The sequence below is a fragment of the Canis aureus genome, chromosome 13 (genome assembly GCF_053574225.1).
Source record: "Canis aureus isolate CA01 chromosome 13, VMU_Caureus_v.1.0, whole genome shotgun sequence".
NCBI classification, from domain to species: domain Eukaryota; kingdom Metazoa; phylum Chordata; class Mammalia; order Carnivora; family Canidae; genus Canis; species Canis aureus.
In genome coordinates this window covers 9502741-9522074 of record NC_135623.1, presented here as the reverse complement: position 1 = coordinate 9522074, position 19334 = coordinate 9502741, and the positions used below count along the sequence as shown (strand labels likewise).

Below are 19334 nucleotides of genomic sequence, written 5' to 3'. Positions count from 1 at the left end.
TTTTTCTTTTTAAAGTAAACTCTACCTCTAACTTGGGGCTCAGAACTTACAGCCAACCCCGGGATCAAGAGTCACATGCTCTATTGACCGAGCCGGTCCGGTGCCGAGAGGTGTATTGATTGAAAAGAAAAAGGCCACCAGGGATAAGAAACTATTCTTTATTTTAGACAACATCATAAAATTTTTTTCACATCCCCCCACTTATTAGCCTTAATCCTCATCTTTTTGTTGAGAAATAAAGCTTGAGGAGGTGAGGGAAAATCATAAAGGGTAAACTTAGCAGCACTAACAAGATGCTTCCCTCCAGCACAGCAGTGGGCCCACACTGGCATTCCGCAGAACAGTCTTCCAGAAAGTGCTGATAGGTTTTCTCAGGTGGGGGAGTAGAGGCTAAGATTTCCATGCTCTAATAGTGTCAGCAAACAGTAGATAAAGGTTAGTTTTCTTTATTGTAACTGGAATTCTCAATCTTTAGTATCCTAATGTGAACTGATCTCCAACAGGAGAAAAGGAATGTGCAATACTCCGAAGCTTTTTGAACAAATAATCTTTTTTTTTTTTTCATTAAATACATCAGAAGTAGTTTAGAGTGTCCTATAAATACAGTCTTTGGAGATGGGAGTTAGAAAGCCTGATTTCTTCCCATCATCTGCTAAAACCAGCAGCGGAGTGATTCTAGAATGCAGACCACTGGCCACACTGAGAAGGGGACAGGTTAATCAAGGATGGAGTGAAAGGGACCAGCTGCGTCCTCACTTTCCATTTCTGCTTGCTCAACTGAAGTATAGCTGACATACAGTTGTACATTTTTCTTCACTCCCCTAAGTTAAGCAAGATGTACCCTCCACCCCTGTGCCCCTACTTTAAGTAATCCAATTGGGCACTACTTCCCCTCTTTTGTGACAGAGCAACTAAGTCATCACTACCTGAAGAGACCAAAAGAGTGCTGCTGAGACAAAGATGATGGCCCAGCAGGACGGGCCAAACGCTGCACACCACAGAAGACCACGTATTGTGCAAAGGGCAACGTCAAATACTGCAGAAACACTCTCTAAGCAATACTTTCACAAGCACTGGTTCTATCTCTACCAGCAAAACCGAGAAAGCATTTATGGTCACAACCCTGGATACTGGCCGCCTCTTGGGTTTGAAATGTGGCAAGGCTTTCCTGGAAAAGGTGTCTGCCCCTAGACTCTAACTGCTTCAGTTTCAGCCTCATCTGGGCACAGTTCTGACACTGATCTGCAGCGGACTCGGTTTTCCTAAGACAGCCTGACCACATCAAGGGGTTGTAAAATAATCTCCATGCATGGTTATTAACTAATTAAACTTGCATTCAACACCATATGCTAATAGGATGAAGCAAAGGATAAGATCTGAATCTTAGATCTTTCTGAGCAGGGCATGTTAGGTGATAACTAGAGGGAAGGATTAGTTGCAAGCTGGATGGGAGCTCAGGCTTAGGCATGAGGGGAATGGTCTCCTACTGGTTTAGAAGCGCTCGGGGCTCCCTGAGCTCTGGTGTAGACTATAAGGGTTTTACTCAAGGAAGGGTATGATGTGGGCATAAAACCATTCCTGAGACAGTTGAAGATGGTCCCCTTCTACAGCCAGGAACACTAGCTGTCCTGCATTATCCATTTCCTTTAGCCCCAGGCGGTCCTGCAGAGACAAAGACCATAATTAATCAAGAGCCTTAATGAAAAGTTTCACAGTTAAAAAAGTAAAGAAACAGGATGTTCATTTGGGATACATGCTCAAAAGTGTAGTCTTTCCCTCAGTAGTAAAATTGAGGTGTATTGTTGAAAGTACCAAAAAGGATGCCTCCCAGTTTGCTTCCTGAGCATTCAAAACATATATTTAATTGAGATTGTTGTCTACAGAGTTCTATATTCTGCTTTCTGGAAAGTTTCCTAAAGCTTCTGGAGGACCACTTATGTGGGTGGGCCAGCCACCAACAAAACTGGCTCAAAATGTCAGTCAAGTGAGACTGAGCCAAAGACAGGAAAGCGTTAGCTTAAAATGTACCCAGCCCTTCGGTAACTCAGATGCTTTTCGCATCCTGCAGTTGAAAACGGCCTTCCGGGCAGTGCCACACGACAAATACGGCTGGGAGGACGTGCAGTGACGGCCCCGGAGCGCTGCTTCTGCTGCAGCTACTGATGGTTTGACTTTCACGATAGGGACGTTCTTAGTTGTAATTTCCCAAACTCAAAAGACCCCCCCAACCCCCAGCTTCCCTATCCTTTGATCACACCCAAGCTGGGGCACCAAGAGAGGAGACAACTCGGCCTGCAAAGTTAATCGGAGGAATTCCAGTAGAAGGCAAGTGGTGCAGAGAGCACTCGCGCCCTTGGGGCCAGGGTCCACCTCCAGTATATATTCCTTAGAGTGTGGAAGGCCCCAGAACTAGAGGTAGGGGAATGGTGCACCCTCTGCTTGAGAAACAGAGCCTGCTGTGTTTCCTCTTCAGGCTCCTGCAGGGGGAGCTCCCCTCCTCAGTGCTCTAATTTAAAAACAGAACCTCACATCCACTCGTGTTTTAAAGTTAACACCTTGGGCAGCCCCAGTGGCGCAGCAGTTTAGCACCACCTGCGGCCCGAGGTGTGATCCTGGAAACTTGGGATTGAGTCCAGCGTCGGGCTCCCTGCATGGAGCCCGCTTCTCCCTCTGCCCGTGTCTCTGCCTCTTCTGTCTCTCATGGATAAATGAATAAAATAAATAATAATAATAATAATAAAGTTAACACCTCTCCCATGTTCTCACGATGCGCGGGGGCTGCTTGGACTTGCAGTGTGCACATCAGCAAAGGAAGCCAGTTCGAACCCTTTCTATCAGGAGGAGGAAACTGGAGATGATGCGACCTTTGTACATACTTGGAAACCATGAGGTACAGGTCCTGCGTCCTTCAGGGTGTACGTTTCTGTAAACCAGCGCTGGCCTAACAGCACCCTCACCAGCCTCACCCGTAGCAGGCACAAGCCAGACGCCTCTGTGCACCTACTGCTCAGGGGTGCACAGGACGGGCAGCTGCAGGAACCAGGAGCTGAGTAAGACAGCACCTCGCTCCCCTCTGGTTACCTGTGTGTACAGAGCGGTCTCCTGCAAGGGAATGGTTTCCTTGGCTTGGCCACTTCTGTAGAATCCAAACCACTGCAGGAGAAGGAGCAAGAAGGAAGATGATCACACACACCGCACACACGCAGTGTTAAGCTAGGACTGGCCGGCACCTAAGACTACCACCCAAAGTATCAAAAAGCTGCAGCAAAGAGTAAAAATAGAGTTAGGTCTTGAGTCATGTCTTTTGAAGGGTGGATCCTGATGGGATGAGTTAATCTTTCCAAAGAGCTTTCCAATTCCCCGGAATTCCGGTTTCCTACAATTATCGAGCACCTACGCTGTGAAAACCCTTGTGCTAAATTTGACATTTGAAGGTGAATATATATATATGGGTCCCTGTTTTCTACAGCTCCGGTCTAGTGAGGCACAGAAACAACCGTTGGGCACAGGGATCAACCAACTTTTCTGTGAAGGCCAGATACAAAATATTTTAGCCTTTAAGGGCCACATGGGTGCAATTACCCAGTGCCGCCATTCCAAACAAAAGCAGCCATGGAACAAGATTTTTAAAATGGACATGGCTTAAAAAAAAAAAAAGTAAAAATGAATATGGCTGTTTTGCCAAGAAATTCTGTTTATGGACATTGAAATTTGGATTTATATAATTTTTATGTCATCAGATATTCTTCTGATTTTTTTTCCTAACCATGAAAAAAATGGTTCACAGGCCATGCAAAGGTGGATGGCAGGGTGGATCTGGCCGGCAGGCTGCAGTTTGCTAGTCCCTGGTGGCTAGACATAAAAGAGGGAGCAAACTCTGCTTGGAACAGCGATAGCATCCTGGATGGAAGAAGTGACTGTGGCGCTTGGCCTTGCGAGATGAGCAGGAGCTTGTCAGGTGGAGCCCACGGAAGGGCACTCCAGAGGCTGAGAAGCATGAACAAAGACACGTAAGAAAAAATTTGTGCTAAGCCCAGGGCATTTCAACAAGTACAACATGGCTTTGGGCGCAGTGTATGGAGTCGCTAATGAAGGAAGCTTAGGTTGGAAAGACAGGTCAAGGCAGGCCTTGAATGCCAACCTCAGGGATTTCTAGACTTTGGGCTCCTGGTCTGGGTCCCAGGTCCCCTTGGAAAATGTAAAAGTTACAGACCCTTCCTCAGAGAATGCAACTACATACTCTTGCAAATAATTTCGGGTGGTGGGGGAATAATACCCCCCAGTGTCTCATTTGTAGACCTCGGGTGAAGAAGCCCTGCTCTACACAAAGGTGGTGGAAGGGACTGAAGGATTTTCCCCAGCAGGTGGCTCTATCTTAATGCCATCTACTCCTTGGGTCTCTGGGCGTGGCCCGCCGACACAGCATCTCACCTCAGAGTCCACAGGATCCACAATGGAATCGTTGAGAAATTTCACCATCACAAACTTCTTCAAGGCCATCAGGTTTCTCTTGTAGGACTCATTGACGCCCTGGGGGAAAAGCCAGGTTCCAGCAGGGATGCTAAAGCCTGCCCAGCGCTCCGGCCTCCCCAGCCCTGGGCCACCGGATTTCCTCCCCGTGATCAAGGGCCACTCTCCAGCTTCCCGCCCAGAATATACCTTGTACAGGCCTTTCTCACCGTCCTAGCTGACTGGCAATGCCCCCACCTACCACAGCACTCAGATGCCACCATGAGTTCGTCACCACACTCCCTGGGCATCCGTCACAAAGGTTAAAGGCCACCGAGAAAGCCAAGGCACAAGGAGAAACTACACATTCTCGGTGGTTCTGCGAGGCTGTTCTGTTTCTTCCCCGCTAGCCCTCAAATTTTGTTTTAAAAAACAAAAACCTGGGCAGCCCCAATGGCTTAGCGGTTTAGTGCTGCCTTCAGCCCAGGGTGTGATTCTGGAGACCCGGGATCGAGTCCCACGTCGGGCTCCCTGCATGGAGCCTGATTCTCCCTCTGCCTGTCTCTCTCTCTCTCTCTCTCTCTGTCTCTAATAAATAATTTAAAATAAATTAATTAATTTAAAAAAATAAAAAACAAAAACCTCTAGGCAGGCACAGTACAAATTGAGCCACGGAGTTTACCAGAATCTCCCAAACCAAGCTTGTGCCTGGGCCATACTCGGTGCCCTCTGCAGTCTCTCTTCTAAGTAAATCTCACTTCTGAGAAAATCGGACCCCCAAGGGACCCACTAGCAAGGCCTCCCTCAGTGAGGACAGCAGCAGTGCTGGTCCACCGAGGCCAGCGGCACCCGACTGAGCTTCCCTGCTGCTTCACAAGGAAAGGAAAAGGACTCGGGGGGAGAGCCAGATGAATGGCAGCCTTCCTGAAAGAACTGCCGCTCAGAAGCACAGCCTCCGAGAGCAGACCTTGTGCCTCCCAGTCTGTCCAGGGCGTTCTGGGCGAACGCTCACGGCCCACCTGTCTAATGCCCCCAAAGCGAACCGAATGCAGCGCCGAGGCACCGGGGCTGGGTGCTTACCCGCTCCTGATTAATATCGGCCAGGAAGATGCTGTGGTTGCGGTACGTGTCCTCCTTTATGGGGTCGTGCCAGTACTCTGCTTGCACCAGGCTGCGGGGAGGAGGAGGAACGAGTGAAGGCAGCCCAGCCCGCGGCAGGCAGGACACAGGGGTGGGGGGTGCACGGCCGACTGTGTACCCGGTGACTTCAGAAGGACCGAGAGCAGGGCCACCGGGGCACAGGCCCTGCCCCGAAATACAGCAGAGGGGACTTCCACTCATGAAGCGGTTCAGTAACACATACCCGAGGCGTGGAAGTGCTACTTAGCTCCGGACCCGGGCCCACCGGTTTGGGAAAAGGACTGATTTTTTTAAAATGTGATGAACCCTTTTTTTTTTTTTTTAAGATTTTATCTATTTGAGAGAGAGAGGGCATGTGCACAGGGGCAGGGGGAGGGGCAGAGGCAGAAGCACACACACCCCACCCCCCAACCCCTGGGGCAGGAGCCTGATGTGGGGCTCGATCCCAGGACCCCAGGATCATGACCTGAGCTGAAGAACACGGGTGCTAACCGGCTGAGTCAGCCGGGCACCCCTGAACTGCCCATTTGTAAAATACTGACAGCAGCCCTGCTCTGGTCCTTGCATCGTAGCGCTGCGGCTCCCCGGTCTCCCTCAGCAGCAACCCGCAGGACCTGCCTGCACACGGCAGATGCGCGGCGGGAGGCCTCCGCCGGGTGCCAGGGGCCAAGCCGGGGATGCCGGGCAAGCTGGGAAGTCGGCGGGCACTGAGGGAGGGGCGGGACTTCAGCTGTGAGCAGAAGGGAGGGCAGCACGGTTAGGCGACCGCAGGAAGACATTTCGGGAGTGGGTGGCCAACAGTGTCACCTGCTCAGAAGCGGGGAGCTCAGGGCGCCCACGCGCTCACACGGGAGGCCCATCGAAGTTCCTCCAAAAAATGTTAAGTGTGGGCAGCCCGGGTGGCTCAGTGGTTTAGCACCTGCCTTCGGCCCAGGGCGTGATCCTGGGGTCCTGGGATCGAGTCCCGCATTGGGCTCCCTGCATGGAGCCTGCTTCTCCCTCTCTCTGCCTGTGTCTCTGCCTCTCTCTCTCTCTGTGTCTCTCATGAGTAAATAAAATACCTGGAGAAAAAAAAATTTTTAAGTGAATAAATACAAAGGTCTCTGGATGTTGCCAGCCCGGGTTCCGGAGCCCAGGGGCTGACAAAGGCAGGCAGTCGTCACCGGTCACTCTTCTGCGTGAAAGGGAACCAGCTGAGAAGGGGCACCGGGCAGAAGCCCGGGGCACAGGGCGGCCAAGGGACCTGGGGATGAGCAGTAGCCGCACGTGCTGCACGAGGCGGAGGAGCCGGGGAGACCCAGAGAGCAATCCTGGGCCTGGGCTGTTCTTCTCTCCTTGTCGCCCTGGGAAGGGCCAAGGTCAGAGGTCAAGTGACCCTCGCAAAACCACATAGGCGTATTGCGGGGGGGCCTGGGGGGCTCAGCTGGTTAAGCGGCAGGCTCTTGGCTTTGGCTCAGGCGGTGATCTCAGGGTCGTGGGATCGAGCCCCGCGTCGGGCTCCAGGCTCAGCAGAGTCAGCCTGAGGATTCTCTCTCGGACCCCCCCACCCTGCTCGCTCACGTGCGCATGCGTTCTCTAAATAACTTAAAACAATCTTTTTTAAAAAAACCTACATAGTCATAGACAAGGTGGGATGGGAGCCTAAATCTGCCCAAGTCCACACTCTTTCCAACGCAGCCCACTCAAGAGGCAGTCACCCCCCAGACACGGAGCCGTTGCCCGAGGCCTGCTCTAGCCACTGTGGGGTGGAGAGGGGCACTTACCAGACCCTGGGCCTATCCTATGCACTGACATACAGTAGCCTATTTAATCCTGACAAGAATTCCATGGGGCAGCACTATTACCAGCCTCCTGTTTACAAATGAGGCAGCGATACCCAGAGTGCTTATGCAGCTTGCCCTGGGTCTACAGTGGGGAGGTAACGGAGCCAGAAGGGCCTGCATGCAGCCCACGCCCATGCAGCCTGGAGATGCGGACAACACCACTTGGTAACCGCACAGACCTGGCCTCCAATCACCGGTCTTCGCCTCTTGGAGCCGGACTCTTTACAGGGTTGTCATGAAAATTAAATAACTGTAAAGCTTGGGCGCCTGGGCGGCTCAGCTGGTTAAGCGTCTGCCTTCAGCTTAGGTCATGGTCCCAGGGTCCTGGGATGGAGCCTCGTGTGGGGCTCCCTGCTCAGCGAGGAGTCCGCCTCTCCCTCTGCCTCCCCTGCTCGTGCTGTCAAATAAATAAAATCTTAAAAAAAAAAAAAAACACAGAACTGTAAAGCTCACTAAGGTGTCCACTCATGGCACAAATTCCACAAAAGGTGGTGTTCTCAGACCTGCCACCTGCTCGGTGTCCCCCCACCCCCACCACCGCTCTAAGTCCAGCAGCCAGGACCCTCTGCACAGGGAGATGCTGGTCCAAGTCCTGACGCCAGAGGAACAAGAGCCTGAAGCAGAGGAAAGGAAAGCAGAAGCAGAAGTGTTGAGGAGATGGCCAAGCCCTAAGGAATTCTAATCTAAATCACAAGACAATTTTTGGTAGAATCTGACAACCTGATTTGATTTTATTTTATTTGACAAACTAATTTTAAACTCCAGATGAAACAATAAAAGTCCAAGACCAGCCAAGACTTAAAGAAGAGCTGGGTACAAGTTGCTATAGTAACTAAAGCAGTGTGCGTGCAGGGTGGAGAGAGACAGATAAATGAGTGGAACAGAACAGCAGCCCAGAAAGAGACTCAAGCATAGAAAACCCCAGGTAGATGAAAACATGAGAATCAAAACAAAACCTTAAAAAAAAAAAAATCAGACGAAAATATGGGATAGGAATAGCTTTGTGCTTCAGTCCTAAGGATGATGAAGTGGCCTGAATCCAAATTAGAAGCTGCTGCATCTGATGCTGGTGGTAAGACACTGTGAATGTACGTAAGGCCCCTGAACTGCACACTTAAAACAAAATGGCAAATTTTGTTTTATATATAACATATATATGTTTTACCGCAACATAAAAAAATTAATAATATAGAATGGCCAAACCAATTAATTATATGCTCTAAGTGACAGAATTATATGGCATATGAATTAGATCTCAATAGAACCATCTAAAAAAAAAAATCTGCTGTACCAAATGAAGACACTATAGGGCATCTTGGTGGCTCAGTGGTTGAGGGTCTGCCTTTGGCTCAGGGTGTGATCCCGGAGTCCTAGGATCAAGTCCTGCATCGGGCTCCCCATAGGGAGCCTGCTTCTCTGTCTGCCTGTGTCTCTGCTTCTCTCTCTGTGTCTCATGAATAAATAAAATCTTCAGGAAAAAAAAAAAAAGACGACACCATAAATAAGACTGAAAGATAAGCCACAGGCTAAGAGAAGTGTAATATATGTAACAAAGAAAAGGCTTAATAATAATATATATGCATGTGTGTGTATATAATACTTAAAATCAGCAAGAAAGGGGGAGACTCAGTGGCTCAGTGGTTGCTCAGTGGGTGGCTCAGTGGTTTAGCGCCTGCCTTTGGCTCAGGGTGTGATCCTGGAGTCCTGGGATCGAGTCCCACATCGGGCTCCCTGCATGGAGCCTGCTTCTCCCTCTGCCTGTGTCTCTGCGTCTCTCTCTCTGTCTCCCATGAATAAATAAATAAAATCTTAAAAAAAATAAATCAGTAAGAAAAAGACAGCACCCAGCAGAAAAACAGGCGAAGACTAGAATAGGCAATTCACAGAGAAGAGAGACCTGAGTAGCCAACAAACAGGAACAGATGTTCAAGCTGCCTAAGAGGACGCGCGGGTTGGAATGTGGAACCTTCCCACATGCATCTCTGACTGGCAGACATGCAACAGGCACAGGATTAAAAGACTGGGGAAAGCAGGAATGCTCGCACTCTGTTGGTGGGAACAGAAACCAGCACATCCACCTTGGCAATCCGGAGTCAAGTCTAAAGTGCACACACTCATCACTGTAATCACAGCAGTTAACACGCACCGTCTACGAAGTACCGTTCTCAGCGCTCTACACTTATTGACTCATTTAACCTTCTCTACAAGCCAGGACATAGAATTTGTTCTACTTTACAGATGATGAAACTAAGGCACTGAGGTTAAGGAGCATTCCCCAAATTACCTCATAAATAACTGCGAGTCCACAGTCGTGAATTCCACTAGTAGATAAATTCTTGTTCCTTGGGATTGTTAGGTAATAGAAAATACGTATTATGAGGGGTGCCTGGGGGGTCTCAGCGGTTGAGTGTCTGCCTTTGGCTCAGGGCGTGATCCCGGGGTTCCGGGATCGAGTCCTGCATCAGGCTCCTTGCAGGGAGCCTGCTTCTCCCTCTGCCTGTATCTCTGCTTCTGTGTCTCTCATGAATAAAATAAGATCTTTTAAAGAGAAAAGAAAATACATATAATGAATGGTCTCCAGCCCTGGTTCCTGGCACAGAGCTCCTAAAACCCTTGTAATTTCCTAAGTGGTAAGAATATGAGGAACAGGGCAGCCCAGGTGGCTCAGCGGTTTAGTGCTGCCTCCAGCCCAGGGCCTGATCCTGGAGACCCTGGATTGAGTCCCACGTCAGGCTCCCTGCGTGGAGCCTGCTCCTCCCTCTGCCTGTGTCTCTCTTTCTGTGTCTCTAATACATAAATAAAATCTTAAAAAAAAAAAAAAAAAAAAAAAAGAATACGAGGAACATCTTTTGTTCTGTGGAGGTGGCCGCGGGTGGGCTCCTGGGTGGCTCCTGAATGGAGCAGCTCACCAGAAAGACCAAGCCTCCACCTGAAGCTCGGAATTTTCTGCCCTGCTTCCTATGCTCCAGAGAGTGGAGGGGGGTTAGAAGTGGAGTTAGTGACTGATCATGGTTACATGAAGAAGCCTCCATAAAATCCCAATAGTAGGGGTTCAGAGAGCTTCCAGGTTGGCAGACACACCCACATCAGAAGGGTGTGCACCCCACCTCCTGCACTCGGGACCCTCCCAGACCTCACCAATGTATCTCTTCAATCTGGCTGTTCCTCTGTGTCTTTAAAAAAAAAAAAAAAAATTATTTATTTACTTGAGAGAAACAGCAACAGTGAGAGGGGGAGGAGCAGAGGGAGAGGGAGAAGCAGGTTCCCCGCTGAGCAGAGCCTGATGGGGGGGGCTGTATCCCAGGACTCTGAGATCATGACCTGAGCCGATGCTTAACGGGCTGAACCACGGAGGAGGTGCCCTTCATCTGTGTCCTTTATCACACCCTTCAACAAACTGGTAAACATGTTTCCTTGAGTTCGGTGAGATGCTCCAGCAAATCAGTCATCAGAGGTTGTGGAGTAACCTGGACACATACCACTGGCGACAGGCATGTGGGGAGAGGGCAGGCTTGCAGGACTGGGCACTTAATCTGTGGGATCTGACGCCCTCTCCAGGTACGCAGTGTCAGACTGAGAAATTGTAGGACACCCAGCTGGTGTCACAGAGAATTCCTTGGTGTGGGGAAAACCTCCACACATTTGGAGTGTCCTGTGTGAGTACGGTAGCAGCGTAAGAGTAAAGCTGACATGCGGGAACACACACTGGGCTTTCCAACACAAGGATGCTCCCTCGGGGTACCTGGGGGGCTCAGTCAGTTAGGCATCCGCCTTCGGCTCAGGTCATGATCCCAGGGTCCTGGGATGGAGCCCCACATCGAGCTCCCTGCCTGGCAGGGAGCCGGCTTCTCCCTCTGCTCCTCCACCCTGCTCATGCACTTGCACGCTCTCTAATAAATAAATAAAATCTTAAAAAGAAAAGGATGTTCCCTCAAAGTTGTTTGTTACAATGAGAAACTAGAAATGCCAAAATGTTTGCAATATGGAAATCAATACACTGTGATGAAGTCAGAATACAGAATGCCACGTAGCAGTCAAGAGGAATGAACTAGATGTATATATAACATGTTATTAAACAAATATTATTGAGTGAAAAACTCATGTGCAGAATGAAGTGCCCACGATATCTGTTACATAACATTTAAAAAAAATTTTATTTGTTTATTCATGAGAGACACACAGAGAGATGCAGAGACACAGGCAGAGGGAAAAGCAGGCTCCCTGCGGGGACCCTGATGGGGGACTCGACCCTAGAGCCCCGGGGTCACGTCCTGAGCCCAAGACAGATGCTCAACCACTGAGCCACCCAGATGCCCCTATTATATAACATTTTAAATATACAAAATAAGGCTATGTATGAAGGATATATATGTATTTAAATATAATTTTTTTTTTCTTAATGGGCAGAAAGGATCTAATACTCTAATTTCTTGACAGTGGTTGTCACTATGGAGGGAGGGCAGGGAATGGAACCTGGCAGAGATATGTAGAATTCAGTATTATCTGAAATGTTTCTGTTCTTAAAATATTGGAGGCAAATATGGCAAAATATTAATTTCAGGTCTTAGATGATGTCACTCTCTAGACTTTTCTGAACCGCTGAAACGTGCCTAAGTGGATGCCTCAGTACTTCCAGAAAGGGAAGTGGCAAGTTGAGGGCGGAGGTGTGATGAGAGTGGGACACCTGTGGATAAGCACACGGTGGGAGCCTCGGGGCCGCAGGGCTGAGGGCCACCTGGGAGGACAGGGCTGGCACAGGGGAAGAGGAGAGGCCAAGGCCAGAGCGACGCTGCAGCACCCGCCGCGGCTGGCATGGGTGCCATGGGCAGGGTTATGAAGGAGGAAACCGAAGGGAGGAGAAACCCAGGAAGGGCCACCAGCAGCTCAAAGCGGAACCAGAGGGCGGATTTCACACCCACGAAACGAGAGAAAACGGTCCCACTCACCATCCTCACTGCTGCCCCCACCGAGCCAGGGGCGGGGGCTCGAGGAGACCCTCTTCACAGGCTTCCCAGGGACTAGATCAAACTTGCTTTGTTAAGGTTGAATGATCTGAACAGGGCAGAAGACTTCGGGGGTCTCTGCTGAAATCAAAATTAACTCTCCCCTGGCTGGAAACCACACCCTTCCGGGGCCCCCCTTCTGGTCACAGGGGCAGGCACAGTTGTACCATGTGGTCTCACTTTTCTGGCCGCAGCCAGTGATGGAGATCTGACCTGAGCTGGGACACGGTCCCTCCCCAGGAATCTGGATCGGGCCTTAGAGATTCCAGCACCCCGCCCCCCAGATAATATCCTAAGCAGAGATCATGAAAAACTTGGAAGCTGGGGGTACCTGGGTGGCTCAGTTGGTTGAGTGTCAAACTCTAGATTTCGGTTCAGGTCATGATCTCGGGGGTTATGGGATGGACCCCAAGGTGGGCTCTATGCTCAGCAGAGAGTCTGCTTGAGGAGTCTCTCTCCCTCTGCCCCTCCTCTGCTCCTGCAGGTGCGTGCACTCTCTTTCTCTTCAAAATAAATAAATAAATCTTTAAAAACAGAACAACAACAACAAAAAAAAAATTTGGAACCTGGGCAAGGCCACCTTTCACCACGTGGGTGGCCGGAGAGGCTGGTGTGCACAGACACAGAGGCAGCAGCAGAGCCAGCTGGAGAGATGGACCCAGCTCTCGGTGGCTCCCATTTCTTGATTCCCTCTGAAACCTTGGGCACCAAAAGACTATGAATTTATTTAAAATTTTACTCAGGGGACAGCCCCGGTGGCTGAGCAGTTTAACACCGCCTTCAGTCCAGGGCATGATCCTGGAGACCCAGGATCGAGTCCCACGTCGGGCTCCCTGCATGGAGCCTGCTTCTCCCTCTGCCTGTGTCTCTGCCTCTCTTTCTATATATATATCTCTCCGTGTCTCTCATGAATAAATAAATAAAATCTTTAGAAAAATAAAATAAAATAAAATTTTACTTTGGTTTGCTTTGGTTATTGTCCTGCAGCCAGAACCCTCCCTGGTACAAAGGACAGCCGAGGACCATCCTGCTGGAACGCGGTCTCCTTCTGTCCCTTTCTGCCCTCACCACCCACTTCCCGCCTCTGCTGGGGCCACCCGCTTCTTTAAGTCTCATGTTGGCCATCTGCTAAAAAGAGATATACATAGAAATACAAAGAAATTTCAAAAAAGAAAAAGGAACTCCATGAAATTAGAAAAGTATCAATCTGTAATTGAGCCACTGGGAACTCAGACAGCATTTCCCAGGGAAACCGTGGTATAAATGCTGAGCTGTATCCTGGCTCGTTCAGCTACGATGTTCTGAAAAGTATCTCGGGGTGCCAAGCATCTGCCTTCGGCTCAGGTCATGATCCCGAGGTCCTGGGATCGAGCCCCGCATCGGGCCCCCTGCTCTGCGGGGAGCCTGCCTCTCCCTCTCCCTCTTCCCTGCTCATGTTCTCACTATCTCTGTCTCTCAAATAAATAAAATCTTTAAAAAAGGGAAAAAAAAGTATCTCAGGTCCTTCCAGTTCCTTCCACCTCACTGTGGCCGCCCCAGTGTCCACGCCATCATCACCTCTTACCAAGACACTGCGGCAGCCTGTGCTTATCCTCGACCCACTTTCCAATCCCTCTCCACAAGGCAGTGGAGACCTTCCAAACACAGAAATCAGGCCATATTATTCCCTGGCTTCAAACCTCCCGAACTACCGATGTGACCTGCACGTCCTTGCTGGTAGAGCCCCGTCAACTCCTATCTATCACTCAACCTGTCATCAGAGCCTAGAACAAGCCAAACATGTCTGAGGATCAGGCCTTGGGGCCTACTGTTCCCTTGGCCTGATGGCTCTCTCCTTAGTCCTCCCACCTCTTCATCCTTCAGACCCCTGCGTGAAGACCACTTCTCCGAAGGCCATTCTGTCCAGAAGAGGCACCTCCTCCTCTCCTCAGCGTGCTGCTCACTCCCACCACGGTCTAGCACCATGAGGTGACCCAGGGCCTCTGTTTACTTGGCACTCCTCTTTTCCCACTGCTACGTTCCTTCAGGAGCGCAGGGAGCCTGTCTTCTTCTCCGCTGCATCTGACACACATGATGAAATTATGAATGAAGGGGTGCCTGGGTGGCTCAGTGGTTAAGTGCCTGCCTTGGGCTCAGGGCTTGATCCTGGGGTCCCGGGATCGAGTCCCACGTCGGGCTCCCCACAGGGAGCCTGCCTCTCTGTGCGTCTCTCATGAATGAATAAATAAAATCTTTTAAAAAATTATGAATGAAATACTTTAGAGCTGCAACTAAAAATAGCAAACAAAACCCCTGTAATGCTTATAAACAAAGGAAACAGGAAGCTCAAGTTGAATAAATATTTTAAACACAGCACCACTAGTGGCTGACAGCCCAACCTGCCTACTTAGTAGGAACTGAGGATGCTAGGGGTGAGGACGAGGTTCAAAGCCACATCGGGCCACACGGTGGGCCCACAGCCCACACCCGTCCAGAAAGAGGGTCATTCTGTGTGTGTGTGTGTGTGTGTGTGTGTGTGTGCACGCACCTGAAGAGGCCTTTATTTTGCCTTCACGTGTGGCTGCTTCTTATAGGTTTGGCGCAGAACTCTAGGATGGAAATCACTTTCCCTTCTTCCGTGGCTGTTAGGAACAGACCTGTGGGCGGCCTCCCTGGGGTCTACTCTCTAGGGTGCTGTTCCGAAGGCTCCCAGGAGTGTGCCCCAGGGTGAGGATTTTCTCATTCCCTGCCCTGACCACTCAATGAGCCCTTTCGATCTGGAAACACGTCCTGTCCTGTCGTTCTGAGAAACTTCCTTGCGTTGGCTTTTCAGCCAACTCCAATCCAGCCTTCTCCTCCGGGCTCTTTTCGGAGCTCCTCTCCGGCAGATCTGGGGCTTCCAAAGGGGTTCCTTTAATTTTTTCAGTTCTCTCCCCTTTTATAAACCTCTTTGAGTTTTTGTTCTAATTTCTAGTAGGAGATTTCCTCAAGTTTATATTCCCATATCGCTCACCTGTTTTTTACTTTGGTCATCTTATTTTTAATTGCCAGGAGCTCTCTTACTCTCCGATTGTTGGTTTTATTCACATTCTTTTCTGTGTGACAGATGCAATTGCTCATCTCTAAAGATAATTTAAATGTAGGCTTTTTCTTTTTTTAAGGTTTTCTTTGGCTCCTTGAATTGCCGTCCTTTCCTTCCAAGTGGCTTTTGACTTTTTATTGGTTTCAGTCTGTTTTTCATGCTAGAAGCTTCCCTCAGACGTCTGGTTGGGCATGCCTGGCCCATAGTTCATATGGAAGCGAGGTGCTACAAAGCTGACGGGAGGCTCCTCATGCGACAACAGAGCTTACCTCCTGGGGGCGTCACCTCACAGTGGTCCACAGGAATCCTGATTTCTTGGAGGACTCTGAAACATCAACCTGTAGATCTTTTCTCTGGGGCCAGTCAGGTTTTCCAGAGACGGGTCCACCAAATATCAGCCTAGCAGGTACTAGGCCTCATTGCTCTCATTCTGGGAGCTGAGTGGGAGGAAAGCAGAGTGGGAGGGAACGGGGTTTCAAAGTGGTGTCTCACCACCATCCTGTGCTTGGTATCTCAGTCTGCTAATTCTCTAGTTAAATTGCTCCGGAGAATAAATTTTGCTTCTCTTGTCACAGTGAGGAACAGTCATTTGGATGTGCACTTACGGGAACTGGGAGTTTGATCATTCCTTATATAGAAATGATTTTTTTTTTTTTTCCAACAAAAAGTCCTGTTTTTAGCTCCATGCACTTATCTCTACCTTCCAAAGGATCTTATGCATCTAATTCCTGGCCCTCTCTGGAGCTATAAAAAGTGAATCTGCTTCCTTCTTGTCAGTGCATCCTTCTACAGACATAAAGGTTTCAGCTTCTTCTGCTCTGCTGAAAGTTATCACTTATTCATCCACTTTCTATCTTTCAAAGACATGTTGACGTCTTTTATGGTCTCCTCTCTCTACTATTCTCTTGGCCCTTGTGGGTTTATCACTTCTTATTCTTTTGCTACCAGGTTATTGCTACAGTTTAAGGAGGAAGTGAAGATAAACACGTCAACCTACCACTTTTAATCAGTACTTAGATGTTACCGTCTCCCTCCCACCCACGACTGCTCATTTATAGTCACTAATAATTCTGAGGGCCAGGGGCTGTGTTTGGTTCACAAAAGAAACACAAAGAAAGAAAAGGATGAATTTTTCTGAAGCATCTGGAAAGATAAGAATACTGAGTAAAGAATAAAAAAAAAATGGAGGCGCCTGGGTGTCTCAGTCAGTAGAGCATGCAAATTTTGATCTTGGGGTCCTAAGTTCAAACCCCACACTAGGTATAGAGCTTACTTTAAAAAATAAAATTCTTAGTTTCCTTCACTGACCATCAAGTGGCTCTACTGGGGCTTCCAAAGGGGTTCCTTTGTGGGCAGCTTTGTGGCCCTGCGCATGGCCAATGGGTAAGAAAGGAAGAAAGTTCCAGCTGCAGGTTGCTTCCATGTATGAGTCACTGGCAAGACTGAACCTAGGAAGATGGCTTCAAGGAAGTGCTGTGATGAAGAACTGTTATTAGACAGGAACGATATGCTTGGAAAACCCATAGGCTAGCTGCTGTAGCCATACTAGTGGATCCCAAATCTCAGTAATCATCTACTCCAGACCCATGGAATCCAAATCAAATCTCTGAGCCCAGGGATAGAGCACCAGGATCCATTTCCAATGAATTTCCCAGAGGTTCTGATGTAGAATTTAAGTTTGGAAACAACTGAAAAGAACACACGCCAAAAGTAATACTGTACATGTGTGTGTTTGGATATTTTTAGAGGAAGGTCAAGAGGAGCAAAGGGAGAGAGAGAATCTTAAACCCAGAGATTCCAATGAGGGGCTCAATCTCACGACCTGAGCCAAAATCAAAAGTCGGATGCTTTAACCAACTGAGCCACCAAAGCGCCCTGTGATTCTGTATATTTTTAAATATCTGAACACATCTGAATGTTGGGACTAATGATGTAGGAGGGTAACCTCTCACTGGTAACAACCCAAAGAATCTGTCCTCCAAATATGCACAGTAATTCCTTAGGCTTGGTACTTTCTAAAGGCTCTTTTGTTTGTTTTTTTTTTAAAGATGGAAACTTATTCTGTTGTAATTATATTCTGTATTTTTTTTAAAGTACCCTCAAAACCAAAACAAAACCTTCTAGGGGCGCCTGGGTGGCTTAGTCAGTTACGCATCTGCCTTTGGCTCAGGTCATAATCTCATGGTCCTGGGACAGCGGAGCCCCACATCAGGTTCTCAGATCAGCGGGGAGCCTGCTTCTCCTTCTCCCTCAGCCCCTCCCCCTGCTCATGCACTCTCTCTCTCTCTCTCTCTCACATTCTCTCTCTCTCATAGATAAATAAAATCTTTAAAAAAAAAACCCTCCCTGTCTTTTTAAAATTAGGCTTCTCTAGACAGCACAGAGGTATTTACAAAAAGCCTCTCATGTGAGTATCCGTGGCCTGGAATCACTGCTGGAGAGAAAGTCAGCATATTTTCACACAGTGACAGTTCTGCATCCTTTTCAGCCAACCATACGTACCGTTCTTGAATAGCTTTGTTGTAAGCCCCAGCATTCAGTGTTTTTCTGATCAAGTCACAGATGTGAGAGCTCTCCCCTGGGCACCGAGGGAGTCCATAAACACCTAGAGCAGCAGAAGACAAAATCCATTCATCCCTTCAATAGTTGTGTATCAAATACCTACTATGTACAAGGCACTGTGAGGAACAGCTGCCTCTGGTCTCATTCATTTATTCTTCAAGAAAATAATGGGCTGAGAAGCCACACCATGCCCGGTTTCCTCCTAGTGCTCCTACACTCTTTTCTGCCCAAGGCCTTGGCACCAGCTCTTCCCTGGGAGATGTGCTTCTCTCACTGCTTCAGTGGTTGCACTCATTTCAGCTCTCAGGTCTTAGCCTAGGGAGGTCACATCTGACAACCCTAATTCAAGTGGTATCCACCCCCCTTCCCTCCCCTCCCTCAGTTACACCTTCCATCCTATCCTCATCATCCTCAGCAATATTTTCAGGGGTACCAGGCATAGTTCAAAGCATATATTGCCAGTAATTCATTTAATCCTCACAGCCACCAAGTGGAGTAGAAATCAGTATTTGCTCCATATTGCAGATAAGAAACTTCAAAACAGAGAGGTTAAATACTTTGTCCAAGATTCAACAGTAAGTATAGAGCCAAGATATAAACATAGGTAGCTTGGCTCCAGAGCCCACATCTTTCTTTTTCTTTTTTTTTTAAAGTAGGCTCCACTCCCAGTGTGGAGCCCAACAGGGGACTTGAACTCACAACCCTAAGATCAAGACCCTGAGAGAGAACAAGAGTCAGATGTTCAACCAACTGAGCCACTAAGGCACCCCCAGAGTCCATATCTATTCTGTCCTTCAAGTATTATCCTGTTTTTTTCTTTAAATATGCTCCAGGCCCAGCGTAGAGCCCAATGCAGGGCTTAAACTCACCACCCTGAGTTCATCTTGAGCTGAGATCAAGAGTCGGATGCTTAGCCAACTGAGCCCCCCAGGTGCCTCATACCCTATTTTTTTCTTGATCATAGTTCCCACTATCTGTATTTATTAACTTGCTTCATCGTCTATTTCCTAAATCCCCTCACTAGAATGGAAGTTTCCTGAAGACAGGGATCTTGTCTGTCTTATTTATAGATTTTCAGTAAATATTTGTTGATTGAATGAGTGAATGATAAAGTTCTTTTTATCAACTTGCATTTGAATAATACTTGTGTTTTTAAAAAAGTATTTTTCTACTTATTATCTCACTTCATCCTCTGAAAAATTCCCAAAAGATGGGCAGGGGCTTCTATCACTTTCCCTTAGCTGCAAAAGGGACCTAAGGGGGACACCTGGGTGGCTCAGTGGTTGAGCGTCTGCC

The 19334-nt window shown here is 48.6% G+C and overlaps 1 protein-coding gene across 3 annotated transcripts in view; it reads right to left on the bottom strand.

Annotated features, from left to right (window-relative positions):
• Positions 1-144: 144 nt before the first annotated feature.
• Positions 145-19334, bottom strand: part of PPT1 (palmitoyl-protein thioesterase 1) — a 71706-nt gene continuing 52516 nt past the window's right edge. For all 3 annotated transcript variants that reach the window (XM_077844624.1, XM_077844623.1, XM_077844622.1), the window contains exons 5-9: positions 17979-18081; positions 5530-5620; positions 4432-4530; positions 3082-3153; positions 145-1662 (exon numbers count right to left, since the gene is read on the bottom strand). In XM_077844624.1, the coding sequence (XP_077700750.1) occupies positions 1540-1662; positions 3082-3153; positions 4432-4530; positions 5530-5620; positions 17979-18081 (488 nt within the window). In that variant the 3' untranslated portion in view covers positions 145-1539. The remainder of the gene's footprint in view (positions 1663-3081; positions 3154-4431; positions 4531-5529; positions 5621-17978; positions 18082-19334) is intronic.